The sequence below is a fragment of the Rattus norvegicus genome, chromosome 12 (genome assembly GCF_021556685.1).
Source record: "Rattus norvegicus strain SHRSP/BbbUtx chromosome 12, alternate assembly SHRSP_T2T, whole genome shotgun sequence".
NCBI classification, from domain to species: Eukaryota; Metazoa; Chordata; class Mammalia; order Rodentia; family Muridae; genus Rattus; species Rattus norvegicus.
Window position 1 is genome coordinate 11,511,166 of NC_141545.1, and position 15,019 is coordinate 11,526,184.

General features: G+C 46.0%; 1 protein-coding gene and 1 long non-coding RNA gene across 5 annotated transcripts in view; one reads left to right on the top strand and one right to left on the bottom strand.

The window, feature by feature from the left end:
• Rxfp2 (relaxin family peptide receptor 2) overlaps nt 1–15,019 on the bottom strand; it is a 61,442-nt gene that overhangs the window by 28,868 nt on the left and 17,555 nt on the right. For 2 of the 3 annotated variants that reach the window (NM_001012475.2, XM_087579017.1), the window contains 6 exon segments: nt 221–292; nt 2,343–2,414; nt 3,138–3,209; nt 8,016–8,087; nt 8,689–8,794; nt 13,659–13,736. In NM_001012475.2, the coding sequence (NP_001012493.1) occupies nt 221–292; nt 2,343–2,414; nt 3,138–3,209; nt 8,016–8,087; nt 8,689–8,794; nt 13,659–13,736 (472 nt within the window). 3 annotated transcript variants of the gene reach the window in all.
• Nucleotides 1–15,019, top strand: part of LOC148002162 (uncharacterized) — a 51,373-nt gene that overhangs the window by 9,463 nt on the left and 26,891 nt on the right. The window contains exons 3-4 of one of the 2 annotated variants that reach the window (XR_015634566.1): nt 6,339–7,042; nt 7,722–8,090. The exons of the other annotated variant lie outside the window; for it this stretch is intronic. This is a non-coding gene — a long non-coding RNA (uncharacterized LOC148002162). Of the gene's footprint in view, nt 1–6,338; nt 7,043–7,721; nt 8,091–15,019 lie in introns of those variants that run through there. 2 annotated transcript variants of the gene reach the window in all.

Here is a 15,019-nt window from a genome sequence, read left to right on the forward strand (position 1 = left end):
TTGACTTAGCAACAGTCACTATAGCCTGAAGTTCAGCAAAGATGGCTTCGATGGTTTGGTTTTAAGATATTTTCTTTAAGGCTTCTTCATAGACAGGTTTAGAGAGACAGAGAGACAGACAGAGAGACAGACAGACGAGAGAGAGAGAGAGAGAGAGGAGAGAGAGAGAGAGAGAGAGAAAGAAAGAAAGAAAGAAAGAAAAAGGCGGGGGGATACTTACAAGAAAAACAAGGAGTTTAATCCAGTAAAGGACCTCTGTGAGATTCTGGTGATTGGGTTGTCATCTAAAATTCTGACAAAACACATCAAAATACTTCTGTTAGTGATTCTGAGAAACCCAGGAAAAATATAAAAGGCCCATGAGAAACCGGACTCCTAACACCTGGCCAGTTCCTTCCCCATGGGCCACAGGTGTCTTTTCCTTGATTCTAGGTGGGACGTTGTTTGCTCTAACTTCCTGCAGCGCTTCTCTCAGCACACAAGGTTGGAGCAGATTTCTCTGTCTGCATCTGCCTGACCAGCATTCACTGGCTGAACTGGGCTCCATCAATGCTCCGAGCTGCTGGTTGGCCGAATGCAGGAGGGGTACGCAGACTCCCCCTCAAATAGTGTAAGGGCAATGAACTGTTCGTCTCTACAGGGAATCGTGAGTCTTCATCACAGAGAAGAAATAACATATGGTGAAGAGACAGAGTGTTGAACCAGATTTAAGCATCTCTCAGTGTTTGCGTATGTTGGAAGTTCACACAGCGCCTGCTAGTATGAACAATTTTCATGCTTTTATATATCTGATAGAAAAAATTTAAAATGCACTCTTTAGTGACCGGTTAGATAGGTCATCTTTTTCACATGCTAAGTTTTCTATTTAAAAACAACCTTATTTTATTTTCTTGAAATGGTCATACTCACCCTCCTCCTCCTCCTGCCCCACCCATTTCCTCCTCCCCTTTCCCTATCTATGCAAACTTAGTGTCCTTTTCTATTTTTAAATCCTTCAAGTTCAGTATGTGTTGCCCGTGTACTCTCTGGTGTGGGGCTGTCCAGTGAGCCTGGTTCACTTAGCCATAGCCACACCCTTAGAGCAAACAGGTTCTCCCTCTCCTGACAGCTGTCCGTTGCCAACAGCTTCTCAGGGTGCAGGGTGGGGGGACTCCATGCCTACCTCCCCCATGCCCCTCCCCCTTCCATTCCTACCTCCCCCCATGCCCCTCCCCCTTCCATTCCTACCTCCCCCATGCCCCTCCCCCTTCCATTCCTACCTTCCCCCATGACCCTCCCCCTTCTCTTTTTCTTTCCATGGGAAATATATTTTGAGGAATTGGTGTGGCATCATGAATAAAGCACCAACAGGCAGGTTGGGTCCTTTAGCAGATGTTGTCTTGTGCCCTTCAAGGAGTAAGTGATAGTATAATTCTTAGAAAAATCACAGTTTGAAGATTTACTTTTGTTGTACGTGTATGGGTGCTTTTGCCTGGAGGTGCATAATACAAAGGTATTGTGTGCGTGCCTGGTACCCACAGAGGCTGGATGGACACGTGACAATGCCCAGAACCTTCCTTGAAAAGAAGGAACCACTGAGACAAAGGCCTGGGATGATAAGGAAGTGGGCTGGAACATTAGCCTGCCACCAGGCTCACATAGGTCTAGATGACACTGCAGCCCTGGACTTTCCACCAGCCAGGCCAATTCGCAGACACTGAGCAAGGTAGCACGGAGCCTTCTACAGTGCTTCACTCAGTGCCAAGGGAAACATGACAGCAGCTGAGAGACGCCTGGAGATGGAGTTGCTGGCTCGGGGGACAATGCCACGTGTTAGTGGCTTCTCAGGCTTTTCTCTGCTGCCCTGGGGACCTCTGCTTCCCAACACAGATGTTTCTAACAGCGGGGAGTTCTTCCCTCCCAGGGGTGCATAGCAACCTTGGAGATTTTCTTGTTGTCACAACTCTTAAGAGAAGTTACATTGCTGGCACAGAGTGAGCAGAGGCCTCCTGCAAAGCACGGAGCACCCTGACTTCTCTGGAGCAAAGGATTAAATACGTCAAGGTGTCAGTAGTGCTGGGGTCAAGGACTTTCTGTTCTGGGTGACACTGGACGGATACCTTGCTTGGCCAGGCTGTCATTGGTGCTGAGGCTCCCCTGTAATAACACGGCCGGATTCCTTTTTTGTCCAACCATCACCTGACCTACCCATGTCTGAATTGCTTGGGCAGAATGCTCCAGATTCTATGTGAGTCAGAAACATAATAAACCAGAGACATCCCAACCTGGAAACTACCCCAGCATTGTTGTAAATCACTAAGGCTGTGACCATTTGTAGGAGAGAGAAAAGCCAAGATACTTACAGCCAAGCGAGCTGATGCAAGTCTTTGAATATCCCAGGCCTGAGAGAGGTAATGCAGTTATGGCTGAGATACCTACAAACAATACGGGTGAGTTCATTAGGCAGACGCCACACTCCAGGCAGCCACATACAATTAGACCATTGGGATTTTATAGTCGGGATATCTGCTTCTTCAAGCACATTCTGAATGAGCAGAGGCAGAGGCAGGAGGTGGAGGGAGGGATGGCGGGGGCTGGAGCTGGGGGGGGCGCCTATGAAGCACCCAGAACTACAAGCCCAGACTGGGTCACACTATGACCAGGGCGAGCAGTGCAGCCAAGAACAACACTGGGGATGGTACATTAGGTTGGAGTATAGAGGAAGACAGCCGAGTATGTAGAGCAGTTCTTACTTGTGTCCTTTTTTGGTTATATTCTTGGTACGTTACTATTTTAAGATGTATATAGTCAGTGAGCAATGGAGTGGAGGGGATTGAAATACCAAGATGCTGAGGAAGTGGTCTAACAGCAAGATGACAATATTAAGCTTGGATAATTAATTATTTACATACAATGAGAATATAGGCAATTTTTTTATTTTGGTGCAGGAGCTCAAACCTGAGGCCTCGAGTCTCACATTAGGCAAATGCTCTGAGCTACACCTCAAACCCTAATATGATTATCTTGTCGTCTTCTAAGATTTCTCCCATTTCTCTGCACCCCTTAGTTCAGCACGGAAGCCCACCCCTGCCCGAGTCCACCTTTGCAGGCTTTTCTTCAAACGATCCCCTGGGTATAGTGACGAAGGGGCTACTCACAGTATCTGTAGATTATGTAATCCAAGGAACGCTCTCCTGGAGATGTGTGTGATGCAGTTGTGCTGGAGGAATCTGGGGGGCAAGACAGGGAAGTCGGGTGGCTACACGGTGCGGGCTTTAAGCTTAGATTGTGCTGTAAGGAGCAGTTTTGCTTTTTCTGCCTAAAGGCAGCGGGTGAAATTGGATGAAGCAAGACAAGGGATGTAGTGAAGACTAGCTGTCTGTGATCTGTGCCACTGAAGTCTCGAGTGGGGTGCGTGTGCGTGTGTACAGGGGTGTGTGTGTGTGTGTACAGGTGTGTATGTGCATGTGTGTGTACAGGTGTGTGTATGTGTGTGTACAGGTGTGTATGTGTGTGTACAGGTGTGTGTACAGGTGTGTGTACAGGTGTGTGTACAGGTGTGTGTGCTCGTGCAGGTGCATGTGTGCGTGTGTCTGGTGCAACTAGTCTTTTTTTATTCAAGCAGGATCTCCCGCAACCCTCTTTTCTAGCTTGTAGTAGCTGCTGGCCATGAGAGACCGAGCGGCCTTTCTGCGGGCTGTGTTAGCACCATGCTGCACCTTTAGTTCCTCATTTATCTCCACTGTGTTCTCATGGACGGAAGAGGAGCCCTTTGAGCCTTCTAGATGAAAAGCAAGAGGCAAGTGAATCAGCAGCCTCTCAGGGTTCTGGCTGCTGAGAACCAGGGCTCTCATGCTCTGTCATGGCAGGGCCCGAGTCTCAGCAACTTGAAAATACAGAATTGATTCAGTAATAGCAGGACTGGGGGATCTGTGGGAAGAACACACGCGCCTCCTGCCCTCAGTAGTCCACCGTTCAACAGCCTTGGATCTGTATTTTCTAAAGCTAGCCTGGGCGGGAAACAGCCATACTGACAGTAGTGAGGACTACACGAGTGGGTCTTGTTTTTGTATGGTGTGTGTGTCTGTGTCTGTGTCTGTGTATGTCCTGTGTATGTCTGTGTCTGTCTTTCTATGTGTGTTTGTGTCTGTGTGTATCTGTGTCTGTCTGTCTGTCTGTCTGTCTCTCTCTCTCTGTGTGTGTGTGTGTGTGTGTGTGTGTGTGTGTGTGTGTGTGTGTGTTACACTGAGGATTGAACCTGGTCCCTCATGCAGGCTAGGCAACCATTTAACTACCGAGCTACACTACCCAGCCCTACATAATCTGCTTTACTTTGATGTCCCTCATTTCCCTTTGTAGCGATGCACAAGGCTGTGCTAATTGTTATGGTGTTCTACTGCAAAACCACGGGCAGAGTGTGTGTTTGCTGCCTAACTACAGTTTGAATTTCATTCTACTGCAGTTATTCCCTTTCAGAGCTTTTTCCTTAGGGTCATGAGTATGTTGCAAAAATAACATGAGTTGACCGTTCTTAAGCCCCAAGGCGTCAGAAGAAGCAGCCAAGACCGACTTGTGGTTTACTAGGCATCCCCAGTGCAAAAACAGTCGTACTTCACGTATCCCCCTGTGGAGAGCGGTGCTGATGCAGGGCATGCATCACACCTGTGCCCACACATCTGCATCACACCCATGCCCACACACAAAGCACCAATCCCAGTCCTGCAAAGGGAATGTGAGAAGAAGTATGAGCTCGTGTATCCTAACCCCTCCCTCTGGCCCCAAACACCTGCTTCTTGCACTGTCTGTGGGGAGCCGAATTCCAGTGCAGCAGAAACCCTCTTTGGGCTTACGATTCTACTCTGCATAGGACAGACAGACAGACAGTGATGGGTATCTTTCAGACTTCAGAGGAGTGTCTAGGAGGATGAGAGAATGAGGTGACTTAGATAGCAACGCCAAGGGAAACCAAATAACACAAGGCGTGTGACAAGTTAGTAAAGGTCCACTGAGGCTTCTCTTAAATATGAAATCCACTCCCCACCTAGGCCAGTGCCATTCTATTTGAGATGGTTTTTAACCCGAGGGTGCAATACATGCTTTCCCTACTGGGTGAAGAGATGGGCGCAACTGTAAACCGTGAGCATGACCTTTGGCTTTCCTATTAGAAGTCAAAGGAAAGAGATGTTCAAATCCAGGACCTATCTCCCCACAATACTCAGCGTTCCAGTTCCTTAAACAACAGAGAGTAGAGCCGCTAGTCTGAGCGCTGGCCTATTGGCCGTCCCTGTAGAGAGACTGAGCCTCAGGTCTCAAGTCTCCTGAGTAAAGCCGACTTAGGCTCCCTCTGTGGTGTCTACTTCCTTTTCCCAGAAGAGCCATTTAAAGTGTGAGAATGGAAACATGATTTGGCAAGCAGCACCTCGTTCTATTGCAAACTGAGACACGAGTCCGTTAAGTGTATGTCACACTGAGTGGCTCGCCTAAGAACAGCTTCCTGGATCACGAATCCCTGGACTTTTTTTACTTTTCAAGTGGAACACCGAGGACTTGTGTACCAGACTGAAGCAAATAAATACTTTAATGACACACAGGCTCATGAGCTATTTTTAAATGGGACGTGATGTATTTCAGAGCCAGGCAGGCACCTTTAATTATGTTTCATTGCCAATGATTGATTGCGTTTAATAAGAACCGAGGTTAAGAAGAAATACCTAATTTTTATAAGGCTCACTTTACAACGAGGAGGAGAATGGCTTTTGGTTTCCATGGAGGCGGTGACCAAGCATACAGCTGGCCCCATAAATCGTATTTTATTTCTCTGAAAGGTCATCTCAAACTACTTCTGCAACTTTAGAAAAGCCAGGTATTTTAAAAGATTATTAAGATAGCAAAACTGGTCCACAGTGAAGCAAAATTTATATTCATTGAGCAATTCTTACTCATCTGGCAATTAAAATTAAATTTTGATGTAGGATATTTTTTTTCTCTCAGTGTCAGAATGACCGAGACCATACCACCGGGATTTGGAGGGGTCTAGACTGGAGATTCAGAGGACAGGAAGTTCTGTGCTGTCTCAGGCGACACACTGTCAGCAAGGAGGGCTAGCCTCTACCCTTTGGGCACCAATTACACAACTGTTTCTATGTTCTTCCATCCTGTGGATAACAGCTACCCCAAATAGGGATGTGGACGAAGGAGGACTTGGTTAGAGATGTCCAAAGCCAGGTCGGTTTGAATGGGCTCATGATCCTCTTCCTCAGTAAAAAGCAGAAAGCACGGGGTAGAATCACGGTCAGGGCAGGACAGCGCACCTCAGCAGAAACCCTGGAATGTACTGACCAATTCCTCTTCCTCCCTAGGTCTTCACTGTGGTCGCTTAAGTACTGTTGGGGTCATTAGAAGCCGTGGCCTCTGCTTGTGATCTTCCTACTACTGAATTACAGTTCTTGATTGAGTCCCTTAACCTCTGTACACTTTGGCTGATTATGCCCAAGGTGGTCTAATTAGGAATTCTTGCAGCTTCTATGACACCTGATGAGAGAATTTGTTCAAGTTGGCTCCTTCATGTCCCCCGAAGGCTTATGTGTTCAAGGCTTGGCTCTCATCTGGCTGCTGCGGTGAGGGGCACAAATTGAAGAGATGGGACCAGAGAGAGGTTTTCACCCTAGCTTCCCTCCTCCTCTTTCTCATTTGTCGCCTGGTAAGGAGCTTTGACTGAATCTGGGACTGTGTAGATGGCCAGGGCAGGCAAGATGATGACGCACATCACCCACGGCTCTGCTGGTGGGATTACTCCAGGGAGCGTCTTTTCTTTGAGAGAACCCATCTTGAATTTCATGAACGTAGACTCACTGACAGAATTTCCAGAGACTTTCCTTTATGCTCGGTGTTGAAGGATAAAACAAGAAAATGTTTCTGCCAAGGATTCAGCACGTGAAGGATTCCTTTGATGATATTAGAACCTAGACGGTTGGTCCTCTTGGCAGATGTGGCACCTCCAGTGGCACAGAGGAGCTCATCTCGGACGGATTGACAGACAATCACCCAAGCTACGAACAAACCTGTGAGTTTTATATCCAGGAATATCAACAGGAGGCACCATATTGACCTATCTAATATGACTGTTTAAACGCTCTAGTCTGAAGACCGTGACATAGATTAGTGAGGGGCTGGAGCGATGGCTCAGTGGTTAAGATCACTGCTGCTCTTCCAGAGGATTATGGTAAAAGACGTACACCCACAGAACAAAAAAGGAATGACATCCTTTAAAAGAGCAAACTGAGGATCATGGATTGCTTTGTGAGGAAGGGATGAGGCAAAGGCATCTGGGTCATATCAAGTGACAGTTCATGAAACTTGGGGTGGAGACTGAGGGCTCATCACTGCCCCACAGAGACCACCACCAGTTCCAGGTCCTAGGTGTTTCTCTTGGACAATAGTAGCATGTGGTCCCTTTCTTTCTCACTGAAAGTAACTATTTATATACTAGTAATTGATATGCTCTCTCCTCAGATATACTAATATCATTGTTACTACCACCACCACCACCACCATCACCATCATTACCAACATGTCCACCAACACCACCACCACCACCACCACCACCACCACCACCACCACCACCATTATCATGTCTTTGCCCTATTACTCTGGGACTCAGGCTGTATGCTGTCATTACACGTTTTAACATGTAATGATTGTTCTTGCCTAATCTTTCACTCTTTTTCTAAATTGAAAATCAGATCCAGCTCCCCTGATCCTGCAGTGTTACTCTCGAATAACATTGAGGAAAGCTGTGAGGCCGTGTATTGAGACAGTTTATCCAAAGCCCAAGTCAACCATCTGAAAATGGTTAAGTGGAACTGTGCTCCAAACTACGGAATGCCGACGACGAAGCCTCCCTCACAGTGCTTCACCTTCTAAGCTTAAATTTAGAACCAGAGTTAGCGATCCATGTAAGAACTACTCAAATACAGTTCTGTTCTCAGATCATCACATCTTAAAACATCACAAATCTCCCCTCCACAGTCACTCACATCTTTCTGAGTTCTGCGTATTTGCTGAAAACCTTGACTGGAAGTCTGTGAATTTTGTTTTTCTTAAGAGATCTGAAATAAAAAAAAAAAATCAAAACATTTGTTTTGTTACTTTAAGGCAAGCCCACAATGTAGCCCAGGCTTGCCCAGGCTTTCTTTTATCTGCATCCTCTCACCTTAGCCAGTTAGTGCTTTAGACTAGATATGGGTATGATGAGTTGACTCTTCCCCTCTTATCAGTTTTACAAATGAGATGCCATAGGCCGCGCCCTTTCTTCATCAGCAGGGGCACAGGAGACCCAGCCCTGGAGTCAGAGCCTACTGGAAAAGCCCTCCAGGCCATAGACATGAGGTAAGCATTAACGAGGCTCCTCTGGGAGATCATATTTTCCCGAGGAGGAAGCATCCACGTGGTGGCTCACAACCACCTGTAACTCCAGTTTCAGGATCTCTGACTCCCTCTTCTGGCCTCTGTGGGTACTGCACACATGTGGTACATATACATCCACGAAGGCAACATTCATATACATAAAATGCAAATAAATACATCTTTTAAAAAGTACTTTCAATTATTTGCTCATTATTATTATTACAAATTATTACTTATAATTTATTTCTATAGCACTGTAGGGTTTTATGAGACTTTAGGTACAAATATCTTGTTTTTACTCACAGTAATGTTACGTTGCTGGAAACCTTTGGCACAGCTTTTAAGTCGGCGTTTACGCATTCTAGTTCATTTTCTCTGCAGTAACAGTGCTGTGGGTACCGGCTGAGAACTAGGGAGAAAAGACAAAAAAATCGTACCAGAAAAAAATACACTTATTTATGACAGCAACAAGCATTTTTCTCTTTTCATCAACTCTAAAACAATTTATATCTATTAATGGATCCATTGAGCCCTTCAAAAAGCAAGTAAGAAATCTCTCCAAATCAGATACAGACCAATGAAGTGTTCCTCTCATCTCTAGCTCCTGTAGTCATCTCAGACACATTTAACAGGTGAGCAGGAAAAAACCACAGGCTTAAATAACACCAGACCACGCACTAAAAACAAGCTCTGTTCACTGGAAAACATCCCATGTACGAGTAAATCTCTATGGTGATGACATTCTATGTCACGAGTCATACATGACAGAGGAGCAGAGGAAGACAGGATTTCTGCAGAAGCTTTAACTTCTCTGCTGACCCTCTGGGCATTTGATTTGATGCAGTTAAGGAAGCGGATGGCAGTTTTCATTTATCATTATTGTAATTAATTAATAAGTTGTTTAGACATCGGGTCTTATACAGAGTGCTGCCTTTGCCTTGACCCCTGAGGTGCACTGGATGGATGTGGTGTGGTGCGGGTGCAGCCTGGCACCCTCCACACAACGTGGGTTTAAATCTCCTCGGATTGCCCATTCTATCTCATCGAGAGTGAATTTAGCCACACGTTGGCAGCAAATTCGCCACAGCCATCACTGACTTCCCACTCACTGCGAGAGATGCCTTCAGTGTAAAACTGGATGTTATCATGCAGTCTACATGATAATCAGCTCATCCCAATAATAACATTAATATGTTTTCTTTAATGTTTATCGACATCAAGAATATTATGGATGTCTTATTAGATTGAAGATTGGTCAGAAAGTACTTGCAACAAAAGACTTCCACGTGGTGAAGCTGGGTGTGCCGCTTAAAGCAAAAACACGGTGAGGCTCAGTGGTTCGAGCAGAGATGGCTCAGTGGTTAGAGCGCTGGCTGTTCTTGCAGAGGACCTGGGTTTGGCTCCCAGCACCCACATGGTGGCTCACAACCATCTGTAACTCTGGCCTCCTCAGGCACTAAGTATGCCTGCGACGCATATCCATGCAACCAGGCAAAATACACACATAAAAAGGAGCGAATCTTTAAGGAGGCAGAAACGTGGGCGTCTATTCACCCTCTGTATCCTGCAATGCAGTCAGGCCACGGCCCTCTTCTGTAGATGGTCCAGAAAGGCCGGTCCCATCTCCTTCCAGCTTACTCATCCAAAGACATTTCTTGGACTTAGCTTTGGAGCCTTTGTCTACACTCGATGTCATAATAACCAGCATCAACTTCATTCTTTCCACCCGCTTGGCACATGGTGCTTTCGGCCCAGATCCCTGCTGGTTGTGGATCTGCCTTGTACCCGATGTAGGACTCTGTAGTGTCTCTGCCTGGCCTTTGGGACTCAGTTGCCAGTAGCGACCCACCCCACCCACCCAGAGATTCTGACAGTCGCAGCAGACGTGGTGTTCCGAGCTCGGACCTGCTTCTCTCTTCCACCGTCTGCCTTTGAAGGGGCCATTTTGGAACATTTGGTCCTGATCCTGAGTGTTCCCTCTTTCCTATTAAAAACTAAAAAACAAAAACAGAGCCAACCCAACCATACACACAGATTTGCCATTGTGTGTCAAGTGAGCTCCAGACGAGAGCCTTAGGAAGAGACTATTAGAATTATTGACTTTTAATTTCTTACTAATCTTGACATCTTTTTAAATTGTACTTTTCTTTTTATTTTTTTCAAGTAGTGAAAAGTTTTTACTTTGTTTTTGTTTGTTTCTTTGTTTTTTTAAAATCTCAGTAAGGCAAAGCTTTACTCTTAATAAGAGTAAGCACCCAGGTGGGACGGTGACAGTGTCTTTTCCCCTTGGGTGGGGTCCTAACCTCATGGTCTTTCATGATTGGCTAGTTTTTTAAAGAATTGACATAAAGGAAATGAGGGGGTTGGCCACTTCAACTCAAGAATGTAGCAGGGCCTTTGTGCAAACAAAGGTTTCACAGGGTGTGCAGTGGGGCAGATAAAAAGAATTATGAATTCCCTGTCACAAACAGCTTTTATAGTACTCGGTAGAAAAAGAGTCCTCTACTATTCCTTACAGATCCCTTCTGGTCCCTTAAACATGTTTTTTTTTTTCCTTCAAACTCTAAGATATTGCACATTCATTCTTGGAGTAATTCATGCTGGGAGGTGGGGTGTCTGTTTAATAACAACTGATAAGCGAGAAGCCCGGGGGCTGGGGATTTAGCTCAGTGGTGGAGCGCTTGCCTAGCAAGCGTAAGGCCCTGGGTTCGGTCCCCAGCTCCGAAAAAAAAAAAAAAGAAAAGAGAAAAGAGAGAGAGAGAGAGAGAGAGAGAGAGAGAGAGAGAGAGAGAGAGAGAGAGAGAGAAGCCCGAAGTAGGACCCTGGGACAAAAAATGAATTATTGCATGTAGGGCACGGTTTAAGGGGAGCCCCTTCCTGTGGGCGGCCCCTTGGCCAGGAGATTGACCTGGCCCTTTGGAATGTTAGGCCTGCACTAGGCCAGAGAGTCTACTCTCTCGGTCAGAAGGGGTCTTCTCCCACCAGGCCTTATTGGCTACCTGTACATCCCGTCTCCCGAGAGACCCCCGCATCATCTAGGAGCAAGATCAGTGAGCAGAGCTCCTCAAACACGTTTGGTATCTTGGCCTCTGGGAATGATGAAGCGGCCATGAATCCAGAGGGCATTTCTGACTTTCAGTCAAGCAAGAAACTAGTCATGTTTCTTTCGGGTCTTTCCCTTAAACGGCCTAGCCAATTTCTACCTCCAGCTATAAACTATTTGTTTTATTTTATAATTTTACCGTGTGTGTGTGTGTGTGTGTGTGTGTGTGTGTGTGTGTGTGTGTGTGTGTTTGTACCACATACATAGAGGTTGTGAGCCACCCTGTGGGTGGTGGGAACTAAAGCCAGGTCCTCTGCAAGAGCAGCTAGTGCTCTCAACCTTCAACCATCTCCACACAGCCCAGCCTGGCTTTGAACTCATGATCCTCCTGCATTAGACTCCAGATCATAGGGTGGATTGCATCCACCCTATCTGGCATAATTTAATTTTGATATATTATACATCCATGTGTAAGTCCATAGATAAGTTATGAACTAGTATAGTAAAATGCAGACTTCAGTCCTCGGGTATGGGACGGGATTGTTCTCAGGGGCCTTGTGGATACCTCACTTCACAGATGCTCAAGCCCCTGTAAAAGTCCAGCAGATTTGCACAGATCCATTAGCAGATCTCTAGAGGCTCCGTGACGCTGAGTACAGTATAAATGCTGATGACATGGTTGTCCCTTGATTACATATTTTACATTGTCATGTGATTGTAGCAGTGAATAATAATATACATCCAGGATTAGTGATCAGGGAATTTTCTGTACACGTTCACCTCAGATGTAGTTTTGACCAGACTGTTTCTGCTTTGGAGTCGGTTGGCTGCACAGCCGTGTAGCCCTGAGGAAGCGCACTGATTGTGCACTCTAGGATAGGGTTTCCTTGTTGTTGCTTAATGGCTTGCTTGGTTTTGAGTCAGCATCTCACTCCATGGCCCTGGTTGGCCTGGAACTCAGATTGCCTCCTTCTGCCTCCCAGGACGCTGGGATTAAAGACGTGCACTACCATGCCCAGTGTTAGTATAGCATTTAATGTGTGTACAATACAAATGATATTTTTGTATTCTGACATATACCAGATGTATTTCATCTACACACACACACACACACACACACACAGAGAGAGAGAGAGAGAGAGAGAGAGAGAGAGAGAGAGAGAGGGAGAGAGAGAGAGAGAGGGAAATTCAACTCAACAGAGGCCAACCTCTACAGTGTATGCCACAAACCCTCTCTAGTAGAACATGTTGCAGCCTCCTGAGTTTAGCCCTGCCCTCCTCTAGCTCAGGTTTGTAGGATCCCAGCACACTGTGTAAAGGCTTTGCAGAACCAGCACTGGACAGCTCCCCGCAGATCTCACTGGCCTTGCTTCCCTGCTGATTCAATCCCTTACCTCTTCTCTCTCCATCCCGGGACTTCACGGCCACCTCTGTGCATTGCTTGGTAGAGTATCCCATTCCTGGCAGAGCCCCCATTTCCTTCAGTGGTCTTCTATCCCTCCCTGTGCAACCTGGAGTCACCACAGCTCGGTGAGAATGACTTTCTAGCTACATCTGAGCTATTTGTGAGTTGGGAAGACACCTTAATCAACACTGCCCTTTCTGTGTCTGACACATCGTGTGAGCTATTTATTGAAAAAGAAAAATCAAAGGAAACGGAACCTTGACATTGATCACAATTACTATTTGTGCATTCTCATGACCCGCACAGAAACACAAGGAGTGAGCATGCATAGACATAGACCCAGTCTTCCTCCCCTCCCCCACCCCAGGCCCATGGGCAGACAGCAGAGTGGTAACCAGGGAAGTACATTGAAACGACACTGACGTTCTGAAGGAAGCTGAGACACTACAGCAGTCCCCACTTATCCACAGGGGACATATTCCGAGACGCCCAGTGGATGCTTGAAACCAGAGATAACACCAAGTCCTGGACTGACTGATTTCCCTCTGCTTACACGCCTCAGGGACATTTATAAGTCAGGCCAGTGAGACTGAGTAACAGATAACTCCATAGAAGAACGATAACAGGATACCATGACAAATACTATGTGAACGTGGTCTGTGCCTCAAGTCACTGGCACCATCGTTACTGTTTGGGGACTGCAGTTGATGGCAGCTGTTGACAGCAAAACCTTAGATAAGAGGGGGCTGCTGTTCCCAGAGAGATCCACGCGACACAGTCAAGTTTTTGCAAAGCGGATACCATCTTTGAACCAACACCACTTACAGCACTCCTCTGTTAATGTCACTTTATTGACATTTCCATGGACTGTGCCAAATATGGTCGTCCATCCACTAGTGTCACCTGTGGGATGGTGAGTGAGATGTGTCAGTTAGTCTGCAAATCAGATAACCACACCACAAAAACAAAAGTACAGAAATTTCATGAAACCAAACCAGTTTATATATAAAAAACTTGTCAAGCAACAGGATGAATGATTGATTCTTTTCACGAGGATTTCAAATGTGTGCTTCCCAACTTGTGCAATGCCAACATTATTTTATGTGATTATAAATGTCTTGATAAATTCTGACATTTTGGGTCTTTGACCTGACTTTTAGGGATTTCCAAAGACCATTGATTCTGTATTCCACCAGAGTACTTTGCCGAGTGAAGGTGGAAAGGGTCTGTGCAGAGTTCTGATGGGATTGAACCTTCCTTGCTTTGTTTCGGTGCTGGGGATTGAACCCAGGGCCTCACAATGCTCAACACGGGCTCTACCACTTCTTGCTAGAACTTATTTTTAAGTAAAGCAAGACCCAGAGTACCTTTGTAAAGAGCGTGGGGTTCTATTGAGAGAAACAATAGTTGCCTCGGTTTGTCTCGCCTTAACATCAGTTTGTCATTTGCTACTGTGCAATTCTTACTTGCTATGTCCTTTATAGGATAAAAAAGTCACATATAAAGAGAAATGGGCCCGTTTTGGAGCATCCTTAATTGAGTGTGTTCTGTAAAAGTGTTAAGATTCACACTGTAATAGATGGTACCAAACTCCACATGAATCAAAAAGTAAATTTACAGTTACTCGCAGGCACCTTTGATTCCTGATATCTCTAATTTATCTGTATTCCCATTTTCATATCCTGAATTGTGCTGCTTCGATACCTTTAATTGGATTATAAACCATTGCACGTGCTTTGTCCAGTTTGGGGTCAGAATGGCCTGGTGGGAGGTAGGTAGATAAACAGATGTGGCCCTTGATTCTCTTGTAGCAAAGAAGAAATCTCTTGGGCTTGTTCATTGATAATCAGAGAAGTAGCTCTGAACTGAGCACAGATTAAGCACCTACTGTGTACCCTACCGAGCACAGATTGAGTGCCTACTGTGTACCCTACTATCCTACATTTATGGTGGTAGAGCTTTTTGTAGGGTGCTGGCATCTGCCACGAGGCGGCAACACAACACACGTGACTACGTGGCGGGAGACTTACTTACCCATGGGCATGCCCAGGAGGAGAGGGACACCTGAATGGAGTCTTTTTGCGTGTCTTAGGTATTATGGATTGAACTTAGTTCCTGCTGCAGGCTTAGGCAAGCATTCTCCCCCCGACAGGCCTCTGAACTGAGTGTGAAGGAGGAACAGGAGT